Genomic DNA, 26780 nt, shown 5'->3' on the forward strand with positions numbered 1-26780 from the left:
CCGGGCCCGCAGGAAGGTGAAAGTCCCCTTCGGGCACCTTGACAGTGGCAGAAGTGTGACCTTCAAAGGGTCAGGGCCGGAGTCGCTGCCCTGAGATGGGCTGTTGTGCTGAAGGACGTCAGCTGTCCGGTGAGCAGCTGGGTACCAACTGTTACCGTGGAGATCTGAACATGCCGTGACAGTGCGGATTTGGTGGGATGCTCACTCTTAGGAGCAGTCAGTCAGCTATTGCTCTGGGGAGGAGAGGGAAGACTTCGAGATCCCTTGTCCTCCCCTGTGGGGCTCTCATCACCTGAGAGCTAAGCCAGGCGGTGGGCAGCGGGCAGCAGAGGTTAGTGGGCAGCAGCTGGGAAGCAGAGGGGCATGGGAAAGAGTAGGGGAGCATCACCTCCCCGTGAGGTGCACTGCTACCAACCTGAGACATTGACGGAGAAGTAGGTGATGTCGCTGCCTGAGGGGCTGTTGGTCACACAGGCGTAGAGCCCGGAATCCGAGGGGACGGCATCCCGCACCTCTACCTCCTCCCCTGTGATGCGGGTGCGGTTGCTCTCCACCAGCTGCACCCCGTCCCGCAGCCAGTTGATGCTCTGAACATCCTCCCTTAGCCGACAGCGAAGCTGCAACAGGTCGCCCGGGTGCACCAGAGAGGACTCCACTTCCACGGGGGCTCCCCAAGGCCGGGCTGCCGCCACCCGCCACCCGCAGAGGCAGGAGGGGTAAAGAAGAAGAAGAGGGAGAGAAGGGAAGGGGGGAGAGACAAAGGGCATTACACTAGCTGAGCTAGCTCGGGGACCGTCATATCAAAAGCTGCTGAATGTGGTACTGGGTGGCCTAGAATCCCCTTCTCCACCTCCTTCCCAACCGACTCTCTCACAGAATATAGGAAGAAACAAGCAGAAGTTAGAAAGCAGCTGCAGCAGCATTAAGCATTTCATTTCACGTTTCATTTCCCTGGATCCTAAGGGAAAAGACTAACTATTCCAGGCCCTTCCTCTCCCTGCCCCCCCAATATCCCTCTGCAGTCAGGGTATCTTGTCTCCCCTCACTTACTGACTGGCTGGCTGCCAAGGGCAGTCACTTTCTGGAGGACTGTCCCCGATTCCCTTTCCAGCACTACCTTGTTCTTGTCCCATTCCCTAACAAAGCATTGCCCATCTTCCTTCCCCTTGCCCCCCAACTTGAAGAAGGCAGCTTGTTACCCCGGGCGGGGGTGGTGAGAGAATGCTTAAATAATTCGTAGAGTGCAGGGTCTGGCACAACAAGGCAGACATTTATGGGAGAGTGACAGCCCAGGGAGAGGTCAGCTTAGGAGAACCTCCAGTTAACAGGTGTCGGGGCCCAAGGATTCCTAGCGTTCTACAATATTAGAAACAGGGGTCAGCAGCTGCCACAAAGCCCGGCACTTGCCCTGGCAGCATGAGGCTGTTGGACACAAAGGTCCTTTCTCCTCATCCTATCATTCAGGCCCCGCCTCAGCCCACCCCCACATACATCCCCCCCACCCCCCCAGATCCTACTCTTCTCACCCACCTCTACTGACAGGCAACATAATGGAGCTGATTGCTGAAACGGCTGGTCCTGGCAACCGAGGTTCAAAAAGTCCCTCTCATGACTTCCTACAGTCTCCCTCTCACAACTAGCACCTCCTGCCCTTCACTTCATACAGAAGTCCAGATTGACCAAGAAATGGACCTGATTAGTCCTCAGACATCACTCTGATACCTCCTGACCCCCCTTCTTTAATGTTGATTTTCTTCCACCATATTCCATGCTATAAACACAGGTCCCTCATCTTCCTGTCCACCATCCTACATTAAGTTTTCAACTGGATATATTCTACTCAATCTTCTTAATTCACATGAGAGTTGAAGAAACTTGCTTCTTGGGTGTTTCTATTATACTACGTGTCATAACTGACACATAGCTATGGCATGTGTGGACAGACTCAGGGACAGGTCCAAGTGGTCCCAAACACTTCCCACCGTGCTCTGCAGAGTCCACTGAACATTGAGAACCCAATACCCTCCTTTTTGCGTCAAGGAACACTTAAAATTTTTTTTCAAGGAATATTTCTATAGATATAAAGGTAGAGGATGGTAGATTGTTGTTGTTGATTGAAAAGGGACCTTAGAGATCAAGTCCTCTGACCTTTTCTCCCCCATCTTTCCCATTTTATAAAGGAGGAAAACTAAAGTCATACATGGTATTAGTAAATCTATTATTAAAAACCAAGTCTTCTACCTACCAAATATAGTGTTCTTTCTGCCACCACACACTATGTTAGTTTATACAAAATTGAAGTGTTCTTATTTGGTATTGCTCATATAAGACAGAACCAACCTCCCTCTCCCCCTCCTTATTCCTTTAATAAAGAGCAGTGACTGGATAGCTTAATTAATATAATATAATCAATGTAAGTTGTTATATCTACACACATATGTCACAATTACTTAATCATATTCCTATTCCCTTCCTACCCCCACCCCCAAGAAAATGATGCATTTTAAACCTTTTTTTCTGAGGGCCAGGGGAGGGGCAAAAGAAACATCTGTTAGAAAACCTCTGGCCTAAAGACAGCTATCTGTCTTTACATCTGATAGCATGACCCCACAATCTTCACCAATCCTTCTGAGTAAAATACCAAGGTGAAAAGACCACATTAACGATTTAAAAATAAGTTTCTGTGGTTTTAAAAAGAAGCTATTTTTTATATTTTAAACAGTTTGCAGTATTGTCCAGCTCAGGCAATAAGAAGCAATTGAGAGGCCAGCCACCCTTCAAGGAAAACAGCGAGCACTTTTATTGATCAAGTCTCATTTCCCTCCAGTGACCTCACTGATTAAATATTTTGCCTCTCTTGATCCGTACCAAGTTACCAGCCTTTGGACAAACAGCGAACTCAAATTCTTAGCCTCTGGCATCACATATTTGACATCAACAGGTCCCAAGGACAAGAAGTGCCAAGGAAAGCAAATGGCATTTTCCCCAGGAGGAAAGAAAGAAAGAAGACAGAGCCCTGCTGAGACAGTCTCTGCCTCATTACAACTTGGATTGAAGACAAAATGCTTCCCACCTGTCCCCAGAGCAGTCTGCAAACAAAACTCTTCTGTCTGATAGGCACAGGCCTCCCAGCCCAGTTTTTCTTCCCTCTGTGCTGTTTTTGCTGCTCCAAGTTTCCTTCCAAATGTTTCTGGGATTTGTCTCCTTTTCTCCATTCCCGCTGTCTCTTTTCCAGTCTAAATCTTCAATATCTCATTCCTCCCTGACTTCACTTTTACCGGCTTCCATTACTGCACTCCATACACCAAAGCCAGATTAAAGTGCTTTTATCCTTGCTCAAGAACACACACTGACACTACACTCCTTGGTCTGGCACTCAAGGCTTTTCCTAATCTGGATCTACTTTTACTCAGTCAGCATTCTCTCTCTTACTATGTTCTAGCCAAATGTCTTCTCACTGACCCTTCCCAACAATCCACTATATTCCCAGTACAGTAACTGAGCCATTACATTACTCATGCTTGTTATCTATTGGTTTTTCCCCCTCCTTTAATCTGATTTCTGACCCATCCTACACATCCCCACCAAAGTCCCAGCTCCATGAAGTCTAATCCAAGACCTGGAAGTTATCAAAAGATCCACCCTTTTTTTATTTTACAGACGAGGAAACGGAGACCCTGAAAAAAATAAAATGGCTTGACCACACACATATTAAGTAGCAGCGCCAAGACTTTCTGATCTCCTGACTCAGAGTTCAAGATTCTTTCCACTACTATATCTACGTCCTCCTGAAGCTCCAGTGGTCCCTTATCACCTTCAGGCTAATATAAAGTCCTTTGGTTCGCTTCTAAAACTTTTCAATCTGACCCTTTCTAGTTTTCTTTTGTTCTACTGCCTCTATGTATGTTATGATCTAGCCATACCGGTCTATTTGCTCTTCCTTAAATATGATACTCCATCTCCTGTTTCTGTGTTTTCCATGAATGGAATGCTCTCCCTCCTGATTTCTACTCTGGCTTTGTTTTTTCTTTTTGGAAGCACTCATGCTCAAGCAAATTGCTCAGGCTCACATAGCTAGTAAGTATCTGAGGGCAGATTTGAACTCAGGTCCTTCTGCCTGACTCCAGGATTGATTGGCATTCTGTCCTAGCTGCCCTGGCTAGTTCTGTAAGATTCACCTCCTCCAGGAGGCTTTTCTTGGTCCTCACTACTCTGGATTTATACTGTATGTTCTGATTCATACATACAATGTCTCCTTCCATTCCTCCATTGAAATGCAAGATTTTTGAGGGCAGGAATTGTTTTTGCTTTTTCTGTACATAGCCAATGCCCGAATTCTGACTCTGGATTTTTCTCTACCTTCAAAGTTCTTTTTTTTTTTTTTTGTATATAAAAAGCTATAATAAAAAATAAAATAAAAAATAATAAAAACAAAACAAAACAAAACAATATATAGTGGCCCCTGGCTCCTAGGATCTTACTGTATTGATGCTATTTTGTTTTATTTTTATTTTTTTGCTGAGGAAATTGGGGTTACATGACTTATCACACAGCTAGGAAGTATTAAGTGTCTGAGGTCAAATTTGAACTCATATTCTCCTGACTTCAGGGCTGGGGATCTATCCTGTAATGTTTTTCTCTGAATTGTAATGTTCTCTGGGAGCAGGTTTCTTGGGGGGCTTCTGGAGGCAGCCTTAGTTTCAATTCAGTATAATCACCCCAAATGCAGCCAGGAGTTAAAAATCCAAATCCTTTATTTTTCTCTTTCCAATCTTGTCTCCTTCCTTGGACCCGGTTAGCTTTCTTAGAGGCCTATCTCTCTCCTTGTTTCCAAGAACTCCTGCAACTAGTCCTTTGCCTCTGCCAGCTTCAGTCTCCAGCTCCCTCTGAATGGCTCCAGCCAGCACAAAGGTGGAAGATGAAATGAATCTGTCTCCTCCTCCAAGAGCTTTTAGTGGGCTTCTCTTCTAGTGGGCTTGTCCTCTTTGGCCCTGAGAGCTCCTCCTTGTATGTGCTCTCTTAAAGGTGTGAATCTTTTTTTTTAATAACTTTTTATTGATAGAACCCATGCCAGGGTAATTTTTTACAGCATTATCCCTTGCATTCACTTCTGTTCCAATTTTTCCCCTCCCTCCCTCCACCCCCTCCCCCAGATGGCAAGCAGTCCTTTACATGTTGAATAGGTTACAGCATATCCTTACCTTCAAAGTTCTACCCCTGTGACTTCTTCCTTTAATTGCCTGGTTCCTCCCAGAACTTCCATTTTAAGGAGAAGGGCCATGCAAGCTAATTTTTAAAAATGTCTTTATTTCTCTCATCTTCACTCTTAACTCTGAAATTTCTCTATCATGCCCTTTGTGGGTGCTCACATTGACCTCTCACTAGAGTATACGATTTTTAAGGGCAGGACTAGCTTTCTTTCTATTTCCAGAGCTTAGTACAATACCTAGCACACAATAAATACTTAAGAAATGCTTGTTGGTTGACTACCCATTTACTAAACTGTCAAACAAATATATTTAAATTTTTTCCAAAGAAAAGAAGTTATTTGAGGCTCTTTATTTCTTTTATATTTCCTCTTGATCCCTCCACTGTACTAGATATATAGGAGGTCAAGAATTTTCCCAATAAATGCTTTTTTGAACTGAATTTCACATTTGACAACAGTGTAACTGAATGGTACTAATGACAACTTAGGCTTGAAGACAGTGTTTTTCAGTACTTTTTGTCATTGTTCTCTGTGATCTAAGGTAGTAGATGGATTTTTCTGTGCTTTGATTTCTAATTTGTAAGAGACAAAAATGCATCACAGAATTGTTGCGAAGCTAATGGCTCTATTTGTTCCACTGCATCTCAAGCTTATTGATTCATTGGCCTCAAATCGATCAGTAGTCACTATCGTCCAGCTTGTCTCAGTGTTCCTATGTCAAGGATACTTAGCCAATTTTCATCTGCCTCCCATACCAACCATGGTCAACCACGGCTCTAGGCACCCAACAGTTCTTCCATGTCCACAATCAGATAGTAGCAAGAAATGAGTTGCAGTGGAATTGCACTTACTGCAGCTAAGAAAACTGGAGTGAAAGAGACAGATGGGAAGTCAGCCTTGGTTGAAACCATTTCAACCTTGAGGGAAGAGCCTAATTAATTGGGAGATGACAGATGACAATAATTGATGGACTAGAATGTTTTAAAAGGAAGCAACCCATATAGTGAGAGTACTTGAAATAAAGCCTAATGAGGATCCATTGAAAGAACAGGTGATATTTAGCCTGGAAGAGAGTAGGGGATATCATCAACTGCCTTCAAATATGACTAACCAGAGAGTAGAACTAGGAGCAATGGGTGAACGTTATAAGAAGGGAAATTTTTTGCTAAGTCAACAGGAAGAAAATATCCTAACGATCAGCACCGCCTGAGAGTAATATGGACTGCTTCGGTAGACAGACATCACAGAGAAGTCTAGGTATTGAGGAGATCCTTGGTCAGCGATGAGTTTGAAACAAATGGCCTCTAAGCTTCTAGGACAGAGATGTCGAACATGCTGCAATACAAAAATGCAACTGGGAAATATCGAACAAAATAAACAAAAATGCAATGCAACATCAATAATGTTAATATGTGGTTTTCTACATTAATCTGCAGCTTATTATATACAGTTTTGTGGAACATGTTTCTATTTGAATTGGACACTACTGCTCTAATACTATCTTATAACCATAAGGAAAAGGAGGAGATGCTGGTGTTGTAGACTTCAGGACACAAGGTCAATTCCATCCTTTATTATTATAAAGAATTATATTTAGGCACTGGGGCTATAAAGGTGAAGAAACAATTAACACACATAACATTCTATGGCTTATAAAGCATTTTACATATATTATCTCATTTAATCTACATATGGATCCTATATGAAGTAGGTGCTATTGCTATCCTAATTTTACAAATAAGGAAACTAAGGCATAGAGGTAGGGTTGATTCTCCCAGGATCACATAGCTAATAAATATATGAAGTAGAATTTGAAATCAAGTTTACTTCACTTCAATTTTTTAATGGAGTTTATAATCTAATAAGAGGTGGGAAGGTCAGGACATACACATGCTCCTAAAAGGAAGGTAATAAATATAAGTGGAAGGTCTGTATAAAGTCATATGAGAAATATAAAGAGAAACAGATAATTTTTAGGTGGGAATAGAGGGAAATCAAGAAAGTTTTCATGGTGAGGATACTTGATTTGGATCCTGAAAGGAGGGATTTTAAAAAGTGGAGATAATGGTGGGAAAGAGTCTATTCCATACATATGGGGGACTTATAGACAAAGTCAAGGAGAGTGGCTAAGTTAAATTATAGCCCAATTGTCTGGAATAGCAAGTAATCATGGCTTGAGGGTAAGTAGGTAAGAATAGAAGTAAGTGAAGGAAGGACTCAAAAGTCTGCCTTACTGAAATGTTTGCCCATAGGATCAGAATAATTAGTTAAAGAATCCAGATTACTTTCACACTCACATACTCAAATTGATGCTTCCTTATCTCTCAAGAACTGGAAATAAGCACAATGGCAAGAGAATACAGGGGCCTGCTAAGCTATTGGGACCAGTCTAAACCCTTAAATTATCAAGTCCAGAAGCACATCCTGGGACAAAGTAATATTTGTATATTCTTCAGTTCCTTCTCGTATTTATTTTCACCAATTTCCCTGCTCTTTTATTTTTGTGAAAGATTTGGTCAAAATCCCTTCTTTTAAGTGGGCTGACAATTTACAAAGACAGAAACCCTTTTCAGTGCTTCTCAATAGCTGATGAAGGTAGCAAATTTCTAGGATATGGACTCCTTTCCTAGTTTGCTCTAAGTCAGGGAAAAGATTTGTTGCTCTTCTTGAGTATATGCAAATTAAGTTGCTTTTAATCCCATTTCTTTCCCATATTCTCCCAATATTATTTCTTTGTAACCTAAAACAAGCCAACAGGTGTGGCGTTTTTCTGGTAGCAGGACTAGCTTGAATCCTTTCCATGCCAACAGTACTCTTGGTCCATGGTTTAATTAGGGAAAAGTCCAAGTTATTCTCCACAAACTTTTGTCTCTTTTACTATCCAATGTATGTTGTGAGGGGGTGCAGGCAGTGTGAGTCTAGTGAGGGGGTATTGGGGGAGGCTCCTCAAATGGGGGAGAGACACACACAGAAGGAAAGAGACAGACACAGACAAAAAGAGAATATCAGTTCTATGGGAGTTTAAAGGGGGAGAGAGAGAGAGAGAGAGAGAGAGACAGAGAGAGACAGAGAGAGACAGAGAGAAGAGAGAGAGAGAGAGAGAGAGAGAGAGAGAGAGAAGGAGAGAGAGAGAGAGACAGAGAGAGAAGGAGAGAGAGAGAGAGAGAGAGACAGAGAGACAGAGAGAGAGACAAAGAGACACACAGAGAGACAGACAGAGACAGACAGACAGACGAACACAGAGAGGCAGAAAGAAAATACCAGCACTATAGGAGTTTAAAGGGGGGTTGGGGGGGGAGAGAGAGAAAAAAAAAAGAGAGAGAGAGTATGAGAGAGTGAAAGAGAATGAATAATGCCATATTCATTTAAGTGTCTATGTGCTAAGTATTTTTAAAAAGTCATTTGAAAAACATGACAAAAACTACATGAAATTTACTCAAATGGATCTGAGATCTCATAGGTTTATAGATTTAGAGTTTCAAGGGATATCACAGGTTATACAGTCAATCTGTAAAGAAGAGGAACTTTACTCCCAGGGAAATGAAATGACCTGCCCATAGGTGACAGTAAGTGTTAAAGATGAAAAATAACCCAGATTCTCTCTATCTTAAAGCAAGATTCTTAACTTAGGATCCATGTTTTTGTGGGTTAAAAAAAAATTTCATGTGAATATATTTTAAAATTAAATTTATTAATTAGTTTTATGATTTAATATTTATTTATTGTTTTCCCTCAATTATTTATTATTTTTATTAAATTCACAAACAAACATTCCCTTTGTAGTTCTATATATTTTATTTCCTGCTTTAGAGACATTATTCTGGGAAGATGTCCTAAGCTTTCACCAGACTATTAAAAGGGTCCCTTTTAGTGAAGAACTCCAGTTTTAGTTAGTTCTCTTTCCATCAATCTGGGTACTCACTTAAATGAAGGAAATTAAAACCCATTCACATCTGTCCATCATGTTCATGTCATCCCATAAGTTTACTAGGGAATATGGATGGGGAGGGGGGACCTTCCTTACTTCTCTTGATATCTTGAAGATATCAGTGGAGAGCTCTTGTTCACTTTCACCACATAGTCAGTGTATCTTTTCTTTCTATTGTACAATTTCCTCATGACATGTTTTTTACGTGTTCTTGGACATCTTTCATTTAGTTACATATTGCTGAATGCTTCCACCCATATGGGTCTCTTCATTGTTCATGAAACAAAGAAAAAAAATACTTGAATAGGGAACAAATGGAAAATAAAACAAGAATTTTTAATAGAGGAAGTAGAACTCAAGAGGTGTCTTGAAAAAGAATGTGATGATAGATGTAGAAATATGTTGAGAAGAATTGCACATGTTTAACCTATATTGGATTGCTTGCTGTCTAGGGAGGGAGGAAGAAAAATTTGGATCACAAGGTTTTGCAAGGGTGTATGTTGAAAACTACTTTTGCATATATTATGAAAAACAAAAAACTATTTTTTTTTTTTAAAGAATGTGGGATTTTAAAGTATAGAGAGAAAGGCTCTCCAGGTAGAAGGAATGTTATCAGCAGAAGCACTCAGGTGCTTATGAGGATGATTTAACTACAGGGACACAAAAACATGACCATCTGCGATAGAGAGGGCTCATGGTGGGAGTGGTTAGAAATAAGATTGGTCTTCAACAAGTGCCATGGGGGAAAAGGTAGGACCTTTTTATAAAGAATCCCTGAACTCAGGGATATACTCACAGGATCACAGACTTAGGACTGGACCTCAGATCTAGCTTAACACCTTCCTTTTTCAACTGAGGAAACAGACATCCCAGAATAATTTACCTAAAGTCACACAAGTATGAAGTGGCAATGTAGAAACTCGAATTCAAGTCTCCTTCATTAAAACACTTTCTCCCAAGTAACATGTCAATTGGGAAGAAGGATGAATATACCTAAAAGCACTTGGCAATGTGGACAACGTGCCAGACTTGAAGTCCAAAATTAAATCCTGCCTGAGATTCTTACTAGCTTGTGACCCTGAGCAAATCCTTTGGCATCTGCTTGCCTCAGTTAGCTCATCTGTAAAAATGAGAAAATAAAAACACCAATCTCCCAGGACTGTTGTAAGGATCCAATGAGACAAGCTGTTAAATTGCTTTGCAAATCTTTATTGATATGTGAAAGTTAGCTATTCTAGTTATCATTATACACAAACTTTGAAAAATTAACATATTAGTCCTGTTCCTAATAGAGCCAATTTGATGGAATACTTGGGATATCAGCACATAATATCCCAAGGCAGACTCAGCAGACTGTTAAGTTTGGAGTCAGAAGGACCTGAGTACAAATTCCTCTCTAGCTTTGAGATCCAGACAAATTTGCCTCAGGCAACTTCTTAGCTCAGACTGACCTATCTACTAAACCAGGAATTTTTAACTCAAAGCCTAAAGAACCATAGATTTCTGAGAGTCTCTGAACTTGAATGGGGAAAAAAAAGAGACATTGCTATTTTCACCAACCTCTAACTGAAATTTCACTTTTCCTTTAATTATTTAAAAACACTATTCTGAGAAGGAAATCACATGGGCATCATCCAATTGCCAAAAGGATCCACAACACACACACACACACACACACAAAAGGTTAAAAACTTCTGTATTAAATCATAAATAGGCTGTGGTTCCCCATTCTGATAAAACCACAGAGCTTTCACATATTCAGGAAATATTCCAGAACACCACTCCCTCCTTCAAAGCTGTGATTTCATCAGTGTGAGTGCTTCCTCCACCAATCCCAAATGCAAACTCCATAAGTGGTCCTCATGAGTTGCTGTAGCCCAAAATAATTTTAGAGCTGGAAATATCCTTCATCATCTAGTCTAAACTCTTGAGCTGAGCCTGAGAGGGTAGATAAAGTGGCCTTGTTCATTATTAGGCAGTTAGTTGGTTAATGGATGGGGCAGTTAGGTGAAGGGCACAGAGTGCTGAACCCAGAGTTAGAAAGGTTCATCTTCTTCAGGTCAAATCTGACCTCAGACATTTAATATGTGACCCTGGACAAGTCACTTAATCCTGCTTGCCTCAGTTTCCTCATTTGAAAAATGAGTTGGAGAAGGAAATGGCGAATCACTCCAGTGTCTTTTTTTTTGTTTTAATTAAAGCTTTTTATTTAAGACACTCTAGTATCTTTAACAGGAAAACTCCAAGTGGAATCAACATTGAAATGATTGAACAAGTTAGTAGAAGAGTTTAGAATGTTGGTCAATGCAGTCAATAACTACTAGTCCATTCCTGAAAGGGAAAGGTGAGGAATAGGTTTGTTGAGCTGTGTCTGACTTTTCATCACCCTATTTGGAGTTTTCTTGGCAAAGATAATGGAGAAGTTCACCATTTTCTTCTCCAGCTCATTTTTTAGATAAGGAAACTGAGGCAAGCAAGATTTTCTTTTCTTTTTTTAATAGCTTTTTATTGACAGAATCCATGCCAGGGTAATTTTTTTTTACAACATTATCCCTTGCACTCGCTTCTGTTCTGATTTTTCCCCTCCCTCCCTCCACCCCTTCCCCGAGATGGCAAGCAGTCCTATACATGTTAAATATGTGAGGCAAGCAAGATTAAGTGACTTGACCAAGGTTACACAGTAAGTGTCTGAGGTCAGATTTAAATTCAGGAAGAGTCTTCCTGAGTCCAGGTCCCGTACTCTTTCACGTTTACATCTATCTGCCCTGTGATTTAGAAAAGGATGTAAAAGATTATTATGATAAAAGGTTCATCTGAGAAAATAATACACCTGCTTCTCATTCTCCTATTCCACTCTAGATTCAATTCAACTTCCTGTCATTGATGCCATTTCCACTAGAATATATATGTTTTTGAAGAATATGAGCCATTTTTTGTTTTTCTGCATCCTTACTACTTCTCAGTGCAGGACACAAGCTAAGTAAATACTTAATAAATGCTTGTTAATTGATTGACTGAAGCAGAACAGTTTGTATTCAGATCCTACGATCTATCTTATTTGTTTACAGAGTCTCTCCAATTTGGAAGGCGGGGGAGAAAGGACATTGCTCAAAGTCGGGTTGGGTGGCAACTCTGAGGGCTGGGAAAGGATGTTAAAAAGTATTACCTCTTTGGAGACAGACCACAACCTCCTCTCAGCCCACACACTTTCCATTTCTTGATTCCCACCCACTAGCTTTAGACAAATGAGACCATTGATCCTCTGCTTAGCACCCACATATAGCCTTCAGGCCAGCTCTAGATTCCTACCTAAGCTCCGTGGTGCTTTATACCCTTTAGGGCCTAAGGGTCTTTGGTCCCAAGAATTGATTTCCACCAAACAATATATTTAAATTTTCTAAGCATTCTTTTTGTATACACAACAACCCTACCAGGAAGAATTTTCAGTGAAAGTGGTCCTAAATTTTCTTACACCTAAATGTGTATATAATTTATGGGGAGACCTAGAATTTAAGTGATTTGCTTACTGTCCCAATCAACTAATAGGGATTTATTAAGCACCTACTAATTAATAGGCACTATTCTAGGTGCTAGGGATACAAATACAAAGAAGCTTACATTCTAGTGGAGAGACTACAATTATATACAAAAATATAAAGTTAATAAGTACATACACATACAAAATAACTAAATACATGGTAGTTTAGGGAGGAGGGCTTTAGCACTTGGGGGTCACGAAAGGCTTCATACACAAGATGGTGTGTAAGGGGAAAGAAAGTAACATTACGGGAAGGTGGCAGTGCTTTTAAGGAATGTGGGAACGTCAACACAAAAGATGCAGACAGGAGATGGAAGATGTGTCTTGAGTGAGCCCAGTTTGTCTGGATTTCGCAAGAGAAGGGATGTAATGTCCAAAGAGGATAGATTGAGTAGGTAAAATAGTAGGACTGGAACTCAGAGCACCCGACTCCCCAGTTCCAGGCTGAACATCAGCCCCAAGCTGTTTCTAGTGATAGTTACCTGTGCAGCATAAAACACAGGTGAGGCTACAATGCAGAGGGCACACCTGACCCACTCCAATTACAATCTGTTTTAGCCATAGACTGACAGTGAGACTATTCTGCTTTTATTGACTCCTTGGCTCACTCCCCAAATCAGCTATTTGAAACCTTTTTTCTCCTCAAGTTCTGAGCCTCGATTACAGCGTACAGCTGATGACCTCTAATGATCTGTTTTATTTCACAGAGAAGGTTAAGAACATTTGGCAGAAGAGCTAGTCACCCCTCTCCCCAGACCTGTCTTCCTTTCCTATAACCATAGAGATGTCCTTTCTCTCGTCTCTCAAAAGTTAACTCATACGGATGGCTACATCTGGGCTCTGCCTTCCATCTCGTTCACCTCATAAGAATCTTCACTTATCTGCTTTCTGGCTCTAGCATTTTTTTTAACCTTCTGCTCTCTTCTTTCCTATCATTAGAATGCTCAAATTTCTCGGATATTTCAAGGAGATATGATTTCCTTGGGTAGCTAACTGTAGATCATGACCTCTCATAATTTAGTAGATAGACTTTGAGAGTTATTGGGACAAAATAATTCATAATTTCTTGACTACTTCCTATCATATCAATCAAAGAGTAAGGATATATTGCAGATACAAGGATAGATACAATGGAAGAAAGGCCAAAACAAAGGGCCCCATTCCTCAAATAATTTATAATCTAGTTTTAAGAGATAAGGCTAATACATATCCAACTAAATTCTGCACACATAGAGGGGAAGTGGAGAAGGAGGGTGAAAAATTTGTAACATAAGGTTTTGCAAGGGTAAATGTTGAAAACTATCTTTGCATGTATTTGGAAAAATAAGAAACTATTATCATGAAAAAATAAATGATAAATTATGCACTCATATACACACACATAACAAAGTGTTTTATATATTATTATCACATTTGATCCCCACTACTGCCCTATGGAGCAAGTATTGAGAGCACTTCTTTCATTTTGCAAATGAAGAAACTGAAGCACAAAGTAGGTAAATAAATGGTGGAATCATGTAACATCAGTTTGAAAAGTGTTTTGAAGAGCATTTAAAATCACAGATTTAGAGCTGAAAAAAAAAATCCCAAAAGTTCCCTCATTTTCAGATGAGACTGAGGCACACAGAAGGCATGTGACTCGCTTCTGGACACTCGACCAGTTTTGGGTAGGCTCTGAACCCAAGCTTTCTGACTCTAAGTCTTAATATTTGTACCCTGCTTCCTTCCCAGACTACTACTAAGTAGTCAAGCTAGGACTTCTGACCCTGAGTCCAGTGTTCTTTCCATTAAACCAGGCTAAATTTTAATCTTGGCTAAAAATTGTGTGGTTCATATCAAATGTGATATAGATTGAAATTTAAATTATTCAAGCCTGGACTTGGAGGGTTTTTTATCAACTAATTGCGTTCAACATCTCTCTTTTATACTTTTCCAAATTTCTTTTTCCATCTAAAATCTCCAACATGGTTCCACCCACAGAAATAAGCAAATCTATTCACTAATCCTCATCTATTTACACATTCCTCTCTATATACAGAATGCCTTTTTTAAAAACTGGATCTTTTCCTCCTTCCTTCTCTAGTAATAATCTATTCATTCAACATGCTATATACCTATTGTGTGAGAGTTATTAGTGGAAGACAAAGAAAAACATAAAAGCTTTTGCTGCTCTTGAGGTACTTTACATTCTTATAAAATCAATGGCTAATATAAACTACCACAAAAAAATCAATTTTCTATTCAGTTAGTCAACATCTTTTAAGCACCTACTATGTGTCAGAGACATAAAGAAGGGGAAAGGGCAGTCCTTGTTCTTAGGGAACTTACATTATAATGAGAGACAATATGTAAACAATACTGTACAAATAAGTTATATCATGGCTAAGTCGGAGATAATCAATTGAGGGAAGTCATTAGAGTTAAGGGGAATTGGGAAAGGCTTCTTGTAGAAGATGGGGATTTTAGCTAGAAACCTTTTTTTTTTTTTTTTAATAATAGCTTTTTATTTTCAAAATATATGCAAAGATAGTTTTCAACAGTGTCCCAGTTTTCTCACATCCCCTCCGACACTCATCATTATCTTTTCCTGTCATTTTTAGCTAGGGATTTTTCAAAGCCTTCCTTCCATCCATTCCTCCTCCTTTTTCTTATTCGTCTTCATTTCTGTATTAACTCACATAGTTTTTACATAATCATACTCATTCAGATATTCCTTCACTAAAGAATTCTTCCACAAGGAGGCCTATATGTAGCGTGAGGCAGTTCTCTCCCAGGCTGGAAAGATTTTGAGTCTAAGCCCCAGTGATGGGCCCAATAAAAGCTGGTTGTGTATCTCTTCTGAGAGGACCAATCAAGATAGCTTCAGAGAAGTTGCTTCCCGGGGGGCTGGTCACCTGCTGATTAACTCTTTCTACCATAATAGTTCTGGAGGTCCACCTACATAGCCTCCCAGGGACCATCTATACCCATGAAGTTGGGGATCCCTGAAGTAACCCAATAAAGCTTTTATTTTTTAGGCCTTTGTGTGTTACGTCTTGTCTCCACAGATGAAAGGATTTCTGTCACTGCCGCTGCTATAACTGCTTTTGGGGGGCACATGCCTCAGCAATGATCTACTCGACCGATAGCACCAGGATGCTGATGTGTGCCAGTAAAAGGCCCAACAGGATCAGAATTCTTCCATCAGTACCAAGAGGGTGGGGCTGAGGACATCATTCATCTCTTAATAACTCTTCTTGATGGAGTATTTCTAGTTATAAATAGAAAAAACTCGACGGGGAAAGGCCTTTATAAGTGGGGAGGAGGGTGGAGACCGGTGGTCTAGGGGTGTTTACAATCCTGGCACAAACTCTCCAGCTAAATGAGGGGGCAATTGTGGGTGGGGGAGGAACTCAGGGTGGCTTTGAAAGGAGCTCAAAAGGAAGCCAGAGAAGCTCAGCAGGGCTCCGGGAACCCTCTGTAGAGGGTTTTTATTACTTTATTTTGGCTTTGAAATGGAACTGAAAACTTACTTTGGTCTGGCAAAGGCCGACCAGATGGGGTGAAATCACCAAAGCCCCTAGTGAGAACTTCTCCATGTAGAAGGGTCTGGGGGAATGGGCATAATTTCATGACTTTTTCCTCCCTCTCCAAAGTGGGAAGGAATGGCGCGGAAATGGGGGGCAAAGGGGCGGGAAGAGGGGACTGGGGGAAGGGGGCCGACACCCCTAAGCTCGGCAGCATTCATTAGCCTCCCCAGGCCTAGGGGATTTGGAGTTAGAAGGGCTTTTTTTTTTTTTTTTTTTTTTTAATGGAAGGAGGGAAAGGAGGAAGAAGCATTTTGCATGCAAATGGGCGGCTGCCAGAGGATCCCATTAAAATGTAAAAACTCCACATTCAGTCTGACAAAACGGCGCAAACTGCTGTGTTTGCCAGAGGGCTAGCAATAAAGCTTCCAACAAAGGGGCTGGGGGAACAATGGCGGCTGAATGGCCTCTGTCAGCAGGTCCTCTCGCTCGTTGCCATGGCGACCCCACCGGGGCTTACTAAAGGTATTTCCTGAAGAGAAAAGGCAGCACACACATGCCCAGCAGCCCTGCTAATCCTGACAGGAAGCCCTTGCCATTCAGCAGCCCAGGGGCTTGGGGGTGGGGGGGGGTCAGGGGTCTGGGGTTTTGTTTTGTTTTTATTAAAAAAAGATTTCTGTCTTTTGTGCGTCTCACCTCGTCACTGTAATTTAGCACAGGGCCTGGGCTCAGGCAGCAAGTGGTCTGAGTGAGGGCTTTAAGGTCCCCAGTGCCCTCCCTCCTCTCCTCCTCTTCCTCTGAGTTCCCTAAAGCCAGTTGTGAGAGAAGAAAGTCAGAGCTCCTGCTGCTGGGGTTCAGGTCCCCCAACATCTCAAGAGTTGGGAAGATGCTCACTGCCCAAACCCTTCAGTTTCCCTGGCAAGTGGATATCCAGTTCTTGCTCTAACAGCCTCCCCCCTCCCCCCCCCTGCTTTTACCCCCACACTGAGGCAGTCCACTCTATTTGGGGATAGCTCTAATGATTTGGGAGACTATTTCCTCCCTCAGAGCCCAAACCTGATTTTCTCTCCAGAGTCATGTAGAATAAGTCTCACCTCCCTCCCAACTCTTCCATAAAATAATCCTTCATATACAAAAGAGAGGGCTCTAAGGTTCCCTTCCCTATCTCCATCCCCAAGTCTTCCTAGACCAAGTTATCCACTCCAGATTCCTTTAACTAGTTCTCATTTGACATGAACTGAATCCCTTTCCCATCTCTCTCAATTGAGGGCTCTCCAAATTATCAACCTCCTTCTTAAACTGAACATAATATTCCAGATGCATTTTGACCAGGGCTGAGTTCAGTGGGGTTGTCACTACCATCACTATTCTGTATGCTATATCTCCTCTTTTAATTTAATTTAATATAAAATTCATTTTTTGAGGGTTTTTTTTTTTCCCGCATCTGCCATGTCACACTATTGACTCATACTGAGCATGCAGTCTACCAAAAGCCCAGGAGGATAAAGAGGAAATGGGGGTGGGAGAGAAGGGAGGGGCACAATGACCCCCATATGGGAAAACAGCCAGGACTTTGGTTGGGGTTGGAAGGACAAGAAGTGGTAGACTTTGTAAGGAGGTAGAAAAAGAAGAGAATTACTGAGGAACAATCATGGGGTAGAGGATCTTTGTAAATTGGGGTGGTGAAGGCCGAGGCCTGCTTCTAATAACATTCTATGCTGGTGGCCTTTCCCCTTCCTCATCCATACCTTTCCTCCTCCCCTTTCCACAACTGAGTGTGGTTCTCTCCAGTTGTGGGCAAGAAGCTGTAATTAAGTGATTAGCAGAGGAATGTGCCTCCCCAATAGCAAGTTTTAAAAGACTCTCCCTCCAAAACGACCCTCTCCTTACACTCACAGTCTCCCGGGCTCACTTTGGGCAAATTATAAAACAATGCTGACCTAATACCTGGACTCCCCAAACCAAGATCTCAATCTCCTTTGTTCTTGGTCTCAGTAGCTCACCAAAATCAGCGATAGATTTGGCTGAATAAAACCTATTTGGTCTCTAAATCCTGTGATTATTCCAGGAAGAGAGTTACAGTACTAGATGGTTCAAAGCAGCTGATATACCTCCCATCCTATCTCTGTCCTTATCAAATCTGGTACTTAATGGATGTCCCTGTCTTGGCAACTTGAGAAAAAAAAGGAATACTTCTGTTATCAGCTGCTACCCCTTAGGATGATGGAAGGGCCTGTAAGAGAATAATAGTATCTTACATTAAAATAACTTTTTACATATCTGATCTCAGTGGATCCTTACAACTCAATGAAATACACACACACAGGTATTATTATTTGAATTATTTAGATGAGGAAATTGGGGCTAAGGGGTTTGCTTTAGTCCACACAACTGGTGAGCAAAGGAAGACTAGAATCTCATTTTTCGGACTTCTAGGCTGAATGTTGATACCATGCTGGGGAAAAAAGAAAAAACTTCTATAGCAGCTAAGATATGAAGCCTGAGATTTACATGTAATATATCTTTTCCCCTCTCCAGCCCCAACATGTAACTTTCTAGAAAGTATAATTATTTTTGTTTAATCTTTGTATCAACTAGCACAGTGTTTTGCAAATAGGGGTAGGCATTTCATCGATACAGGAATAAACTCCCAGATAATAAAACTCCCTCCCCCAATTCAGGCCTCCTCTTCAACTTAAAATCTTGGAGTGCTGTGTCCAGCCTGGAAATTTAAGTGATTTGTCCATGATCACAGGGCCTGTATGTACTTAAAGTGGGGCTTGGAATTCAGGTCTTCCTCTGTCTTGCAAACAGTAAATGCTTAATAAATGCCTATGGCATTGGATTGGACTTCAAAAACATCCTTTCAGAAGCACTGAGAGGAATGTACTAGAGCTTCATCAGTAAGCCGAAATGTCTGGGGAAAACACTCGACTTAAATGGAACCAAATTCTCTCACCTCAACCTGTCTTCCCTACCACAATTAACGACTTAGATTTAATAGGAAGGAAACAGGCGTTTATTAAGTACCCACTATGTACCCAGCAGTGTGCTAAGCACTTTACAAATGTTACCTCATTTGATCCTCAAAAAACCCTGTGAGATAGCTGCTGTTATAATCTCCTTTTTACAAGTGGAGAAATTGAGGCAGACAGAAATTAAGTGATTTGTTCAGCCTTATAAGTGTCCAAGTCTGGTCTTCCTGACTCCTGGTTCATCCGCTTTCCACTGCACTACTTAAATGGCATCTGGCAAGGTCTATTTTGTGAATAATTGGAGTGAAAAGTCCTGGGTAGAGAGCTGGTCAGCCTTTTCCCGAAACAGCAGAAAAAAAAGAAAAAACCAAACAAAAACAATTCACTTTCTAAGACGAATACAATAGGCTACCAATTTAAGTAAAGCTTCTTATTACAAAATAGCTAGGTCCCTTACTTCCCCTAGGTCACATTAGGGGAAATGTTCCTTATACTAGCAGAGAAGTTGGGGTGGGGGAGGTGCAATGGGAGGCTTAAAGAAAGAGAGGGACAGAGGACCCTCCCTCTATTACTAGCCCAGCTGAGGTCTCCCAGCCATGTGTCGGCAGCTACGACCTGTCATGAACTTCCTGGTCTGGGTTCTGTAATGGAAAGATCATTAAGAATGGGGGCAGGGAAAAATGGAAGATGAATCAACAGGAGAATGGTAATAGTGCAGAAAGGAAAGGAAAGCTGCCCTTGGCCCTATGAAGAGCCCCACTCTCCTAAACTAACAGGCTGACTTGGCCCCCTCCCCTTCCCCTTAAAAGAAGTTGTTGGGGAGTAAGAAATCAAGCTCAGGAAGGCTAAAGAGGAGAAATTCCCATCTCCGAAAATCAGAAATCCTACCACAAAGCTCAGGGACTAATGTGGTCCCTTGAAAGCCCCAAATTTGGCCCGAAGGAACAAGTCCTATCTCTTCTATCTACCTGAGAAAACAGGAAGCAGGGGACCTGGACATTGTCCATTCTCAGTCCCCACTCCCATCTCTTCACTCCGCAGCTATTCCAGACACAGACAAGACACAAGCAGTCTGCTTTTTAAATTTCTTCACATGGAAGATTACAGTATCTGCTTTTAATCTTAAAAGAAATTTGGATTGTTAAAATAGATAGTATCGGAATCTTTCTCTTAATAACAACTAGCATTTATATATATTTTAAGGTTTGTAAAAAATTTCACAAACAACTCAGAACAAGCTGAGGAGGTAGCTACTTAATTATCTTTAATATACAAAAGGAGATATTGAGGCACAGGGAGGTTAAGTAATTTGCAAATTGTTATCTTCAATTTACAAAAAAGGACACTGAGGCACAGGGAGGTTAAGTAATTTGTACATGGTCACACAGCTAGTTGAGTTTGAGACCAGGTTTTGCTGATCCTAAGTCCAGTGCTCCACAAACCTTCTGTTCTAAGTTGGTATGGTAGAGGCAGGACTAACTGGGATGGAAAATATTCAATTCAATCCAACATTTACTGAAGGACTTATTTTCTGCAAAAACAAGGGTCAGCAACAGGAATAAAATGATGACAAGATTAAAGTCCCTTCCCTCAAAGACTTTACAATTTAAGAAGGGGATGGGATATGGGAGAGGGATGTAGAGATTATTCTAATTAGATGATAAATGTACAGGAGAGAGAGATTTAAGGAGGGAATTTTGGCTGGGAATGGAAAGAATTATGAAAGGTTTGGTGGAAGAAGGTGGTACCTTGGCTGGGGCTTAAAGGAAAAGAACGCTTTCAGGAGTAAGATGTGCAGAACAGCACTGGCATACAGGAAACACTTAATAAATGCTGTCTGTTTAGGAGTGTGCTCTAGGTAGGGGCTATGTCCAGTACAAATGCAGGGAGACAGGAAAAGTAGGACCAGAATATGTAAAAGGAAATATAATGTGAAATAAGGCTAGAAAAATGAACTCGAGTCTACTAAGCAAAAGGGATTTAACTTTCTCCTCCAGGTGATAGAAAAACACCGAACGTTTTAGAACACAAGAATAAAAATGGCCTCTGTGTAATAGGAAGATTACTTTGATATGAAGGATAGATTGAATTTTCATCTCTCTTCTAGAATTCCCATGAAAACTAATCTCCCTTGGTCTTCATTTGATTTGGCAAGTAGAAAATAGTGTGGTTCCTCAGGGCAAATAACACCCACTTTCAGCAATTTCTATGTACCACCTTGCTTCTTGACTCATATCTGTTTTTTTTCTATGGATGTGTGATGGTATCCTAAGGGGGCTCACATTCAGGCCCCAGGCCTAGTAAAAGCCATTTAAATAATAATATTTCAAACTTTCTTTAAATCATTTGGAGTTCAGTTTTTGCCAGTAACTTAAATGAAGTTTATAGATAGCATGGACTCAATTTTCAGGTGATCCAAAGATGGAAGGGATAGGTAATACAATGAGTAACAGAATCAGGATTTAAAATTAATTCTGTGAATTAAAATAATGGGTTGGATCTAATTAAATGGAATTTAATATGAGTAAATGTAAAACTTTATACCTGGGTTCAAAAAAATCAACTGTACAATAACTAACAATTGTACATTTGCAAAATGTTTTTTCTTCTATAGTTTCATTTGATCCTTATGACAACTCACTGAAACAGATGTTATTATCTCTGTTTTACAGTTATGAAACTGAAGACCAAAGGAATTATGTAAAAGTCAAAGGCCACAAAGCTACTAATAAGTATCTGAGGTAGAATTTGAACTGGAATCTTCCTGATTATAAACCTAACAATATTTCTTTAGAGCTACTTCTACAGATCAAGATGAAAGATATATAACTTTCTACAGCATGTAGAAAGGTTGGAGTGAGCCTTGAGGTGAACACAGAATGGTGGCTTAAAGATTTGAAACTTGTAAATGTGGAAATACATTTAGAACAATTGAATATGTTTAAACTATTGGATTACTTGCTGTCTAGGGAAGGAGGTGAGGGGAAGGAAGAGAAAAAAATCTAGAACACAAGGTTTTGCAAGGGTGAATGTTAAATTATGTTTGCATGTATTTTGAAAATTGAAAGAAAATTGAAAATTTAAAGATTAAAAAAGATTTGAATCTTTAATGATTTTGGAGAAGATGTGGGAAAACTGGAACATTAATGCATTTTTAATGGCACTACGAACTGATCTAACCATCTTGAAGAGCAATTTGGAACTGTGTCCAAAAGTCTATCAAACTGTGCATATCCTTTGATATAGCAGTGTCTCTACTGGATCTATATCCCAAAGAGAAAATAAAAGAAGTAAAAGGACTCACATGTGCAAAAATGGTTATATCAGCCCTTTTTGTAGTGGTAAGGATCTAGAAACTGATTGACTGTCTATCAGTTGGATAAATAAGTTATGATATATGAATGTGATGAAATATTACTCTTCAATGAGAAACAATCATCAGAATGATTTCAGAAAGTGAAGTAGAACCAAAAGAACATTGTATACAGTAGCTAGATTATGTGATGATCAACTGTGATGTACTTGGCTCTTTTCAACAATGAGGTGATTTAAAGTTAGACTTGTGATGGAAAGAGTCATTCATACCCAGAGAAAGAATTATGGAGACTGAATTTAGATCAAAGCATAGTGTTTTCACCTTTGTTGTTGTTCTTATTGTTTGCTTGTTTGTGTTTTTTTTTTTTTCTTCCTGTGTTTTTTTTTTTTTTCTTTTCTTTCACCTTTTGATCAGATTTTTCTTATGCAGCAAGACAAATCTGGAAATATTTTAGAAGTGAAGTGCACATATTTAACCTATATCACATTGCTTGCTATCTATGGCAGGGAATGGAAGAGAGCGGGGAGAAAATTTTGGAACACAAGGTTTTGCAAAGGTGAAATGTTAAAAACTATCTTTGCATGTATTTAAAAAAATAAAAAGCTATTAAAATAAAAATAATTAATTAATTGAAAAAGATTTGAATCTTGGCTCTGCCTTTTAGTGCTCATGTGACAGCTGGCAAATCAATTAACCCTTTTGGGTCTAAGTTTTCTCATATGTAAAATGGAGATAAAGTAATCCCATCTAATAGTGGTTTAGGAGGTTCCTTCCAATTCTACCTTGATGAACATATGACTCGGGAGTTTTTGTGGTCTGCAAGCTCAGTATATCAACATTGTGGCCTGATGGTCAAACAGGCACTATAAACTTACACGAACTGTACTTTATTCAGATCCCTATCTGAGCTATCTTTATAATGTAGGAGATCTGTGTTAAGTACCTTACTTTCAGTCACGTCTATACCAAATGTCAGAAGGGAAGTTGGAACTTTTGAATTCAGGCTCTCTAGCCAAGTTCAAAAGTAAATTCTCACCAAGTCATAATGCTTTCCTATTGTTAATTCAGAATACAATCTAGAGCAAAGGTCTCTTACACTCTGTCTGGTTTAGACCATCTCTGGAAAATTATATATTTGTTTTGGATACCACATTTTAGAAGTGAGGATGAGAACCCAGAGTGAATCAATCTAACCCAATCAATTGGATTTATTAAGTGCCTACTATGTGCTACAATTAATAAAAAGAAAGCCAGTTCCTGTCTTTAAGAATTTTAGAATTTAATAGGCTTGAGATGGATAACCAGAATGGTAAAGAGGCTCATCAAATGATGATGGGAAGAAGTAAAATTGTACATGGCTCTAGAGAAGGAAAAGACTTAGGAAAACATGATAACTATCTTCAGATATATGGAATTTGAGAGCAAAATTGAGGGCAAAGGCTGAAAATTCCTTAGGCAGATTTGTTTTTTATGAGTATTAGTAATTATAGCTGTTTGAAAGTAGAATAGATCACGATGAGGAGATGGTAAGCTTCCTGCCACTGGAGGTTTCTAAACGGAAGCTGGAGAGCCAATTATTGGGAAGGATTGAATAAATGACTTCTGATATCCCTTAAAATTTTGAGATTCCTTTAAAAGTGCCTACTTCAGGACATGTTAATGGTAATAACACGGAATACTGGAATAAACATGCTGGTGGTAAGTGTTCTAGACACTAACATCAATGGGTGTGTTAATTTAATCCACTGGGCATCATGATGTCTAAATGAAGGCCTCAAAGCTAGGTAAAATCTAATGTCTCTTCTAATTTTCCACTTATATGGCTTTTTATTTTTTGTTAATCTGAACCTGGCAAATGTCAACAAACCCAAACATTTCCATACACAAAGAATAGAAAAAAGAAAACTGTACGAAAGCCTGAAATTCTGTTCAATTGCTCTCTAAAAATTGCTTTTTAAAAGGTATATATATGAACCTAACATTTTAATTTCAAAGTTGTCCTGATTGTCTGTCTCCCTCTGAATGTTCTTCTGGTCTGTTAGTGGGTTTTTTGATGCCTTGATGGCCTTCTTTTTTTCCTTTTTAAAAATTGGTATCTCGATAATTAATCCCTATGTCCCCTTTAAAATTACTTCTCTCCAGCTTAAAATTAAAAAAAAAAATTCTCTTGTAACAAGCAATCATGCAAAAAAAATTTAAAAAACCAATCACATATTACTCATGCTTTTAAACATTTTCTTATTCTGTCAGCAGGTATGCTTCATCACTGGTCCTGAATATAACTTGTTTGTCTGTAGTTATTTGCTTGTTGTCTCCCCAACTAAGAGCTCCATGCCTTTGCTTGGCTCAGTGCCTCGAACACAGTAGGTGCTGAATGCTTTTTTATCTAATTTCTTAGAAAATTCATTGAACCATGAGTTAGAAAACTTGGGCTAGAGCCTTGATTCTGTCTTTTACAAGTTACTTATGTGGATTTTCTATGCCTTATTTTTTAACTTATATTTAAGATGGGAATACCTGTCTTATCTACTTTACAAGGTTGTTATGAGGAGCAAATGAAAAATGTGAAAGCACTTTGTAAGCTGTAAAAGCACTATATAAAGGTGAGTTATTAGTTCATTCAGATGATGCTTCTGAAAGTGATAAGAACAGCTAAAAGCTGTGAATAGTGGTTAACACATTTATTCCTGAAGTAGTTTTTAATGTTTTTTTTATGGTAGCTACTATTTATGATTCTCACTACTCACCTACTGACCAAAGACCTGCAATGGGCTGGAAAATGTTCCCCAACTTCTGGATTAGTGCTAGTTTTTAATATAATCTTTAAGCTCTGCATTAATTTTAAATACTCAAAGAATAAATGTAAACTTTTGAATTTCAAAGGGATTTAATTTTTCTCATCTATAAAAGGAAGGTGTTAATTCATATTAGGTACTTGTCTTCTCTAGTTCTAAGCCTGACCATGTGATACAAAGGCAAGTCCATCAGGTAAATGTTTAATAACCATCCCTCTTGGGGAGGAGAGTACAATTTAAGTTTAATTTGAATTATTAACATTTTCTCTACCATTTTCTTAAGACTAGAAAATCAATAAAATAACAAATTGAGGCCTGATTATAGTTTTCATTTCCAAGGTATAAATAAATGTTTACACTGAAAATCTATCAATCTTGATATAAGCTGAATCCAGTACTCCATTGTTAGATAACATGAATAAACTAGCCATACTCTTCTAATAACAACTCAAACATTTAAATATTGGAGAGATTAAGACTGTACTCAGCTGCCCTTGATGTGGAGATATTAAGATGATTAACTGCTCTCAATGAATTCGAGTCATCTGGACCAGATGAATTACTTCCTTGGGTCAGATATGACTATTGAGCCCCTGTCAGTGATATTTGAAAGATGACAGAGAAAAGGGAGAGGTACAAGATCAGAGGATAAATGAAAGAAAGTGAAAAATAGAAATGCTTTAGTCTGTATTTAGATGATATCAGTTCTTTCTCTGGAAGTGAATAACATGTTTCATCATTAGTCCTTTGAGATTGTCTTAGAATATTGTATTGCTGAAAACAGCTGTCATTCACAATTGATCACCATACAATATTGCTGTTATTGTGAACAATATTCTCCATTCTGCTCACTTCACTTTGCATCAGTTCATGTAAGTCTTTCTAGGTTTTTCTGAAATCATCTTTTTCTTACAGCACAATAATATTCTCTTATAATCATATATCACAACTTGTTCAGAAATCCCCCAAATGATAAGTATCCACTCATTCTAGTTCTCAGACACCACAAAAAAGAGCTGCCTGTTGATTAATTTTAACTACATTATACTGCTTAACCTAAATTATTCCTTCACATATCCATAAACCTTCAGAATCTCACAGAAAATTGCATTTCAGTTTAGAGGTAAAATACCAGTTATTTCCCAATTCACTCCAGTCCATTCTCATCTATCAAAAGTGATCTCCTTAAAGCTCAGGCTTGACCATGTCACTCCATAGCACCCCATTAACTCATTACACCTTACTCCTTTCTACTTTCCCTAATTAGGATCCAGTGACTGGCATTCTAGCTGTTTTCACACTACATGCTTTGTTTCCTGTTTGTGCATTTTAACTGGCTGTCCTCCACACCTGGAATTTTCATCCTTCCTTATTTCTGCCTCCTGGCTTCTTTCAAATGTCAGCTACAATTCTCCTTCTTCTTCCACAAGTAACTTTTCTTCCTGAATGTTGCTCATGCCTTTCCTATTAGATTATTTTATATTTATATAGTATATATCTTGTTTGTATGTTG

At 39.6% G+C, this 26780-nt stretch overlaps 1 protein-coding gene across 4 annotated transcripts in view; it reads right to left on the bottom strand.

Moving 5' to 3' along the window:
• Nucleotides 1-26780, bottom strand: part of FGFR1 (fibroblast growth factor receptor 1) — a 68161-nt gene that overhangs the window by 16915 nt on the left and 24466 nt on the right. For 2 of the 4 annotated variants that reach the window (XM_051975538.1, XM_051975537.1), the window contains exon 3: nt 416-682. The exons of the other annotated variants lie outside the window; for them this stretch is intronic. In XM_051975538.1, coding sequence (XP_051831498.1) covers nt 416-682 — 267 coding nt within the window. The remainder of the gene's footprint in view (nt 1-415; nt 683-26780) is intronic. 4 annotated transcript variants of the gene reach the window in all.

This window comes from Antechinus flavipes, chromosome 2 (genome assembly GCF_016432865.1).
Source record: "Antechinus flavipes isolate AdamAnt ecotype Samford, QLD, Australia chromosome 2, AdamAnt_v2, whole genome shotgun sequence".
NCBI lineage: Eukaryota > Metazoa > Chordata > Mammalia > Dasyuromorphia > Dasyuridae > Antechinus > Antechinus flavipes.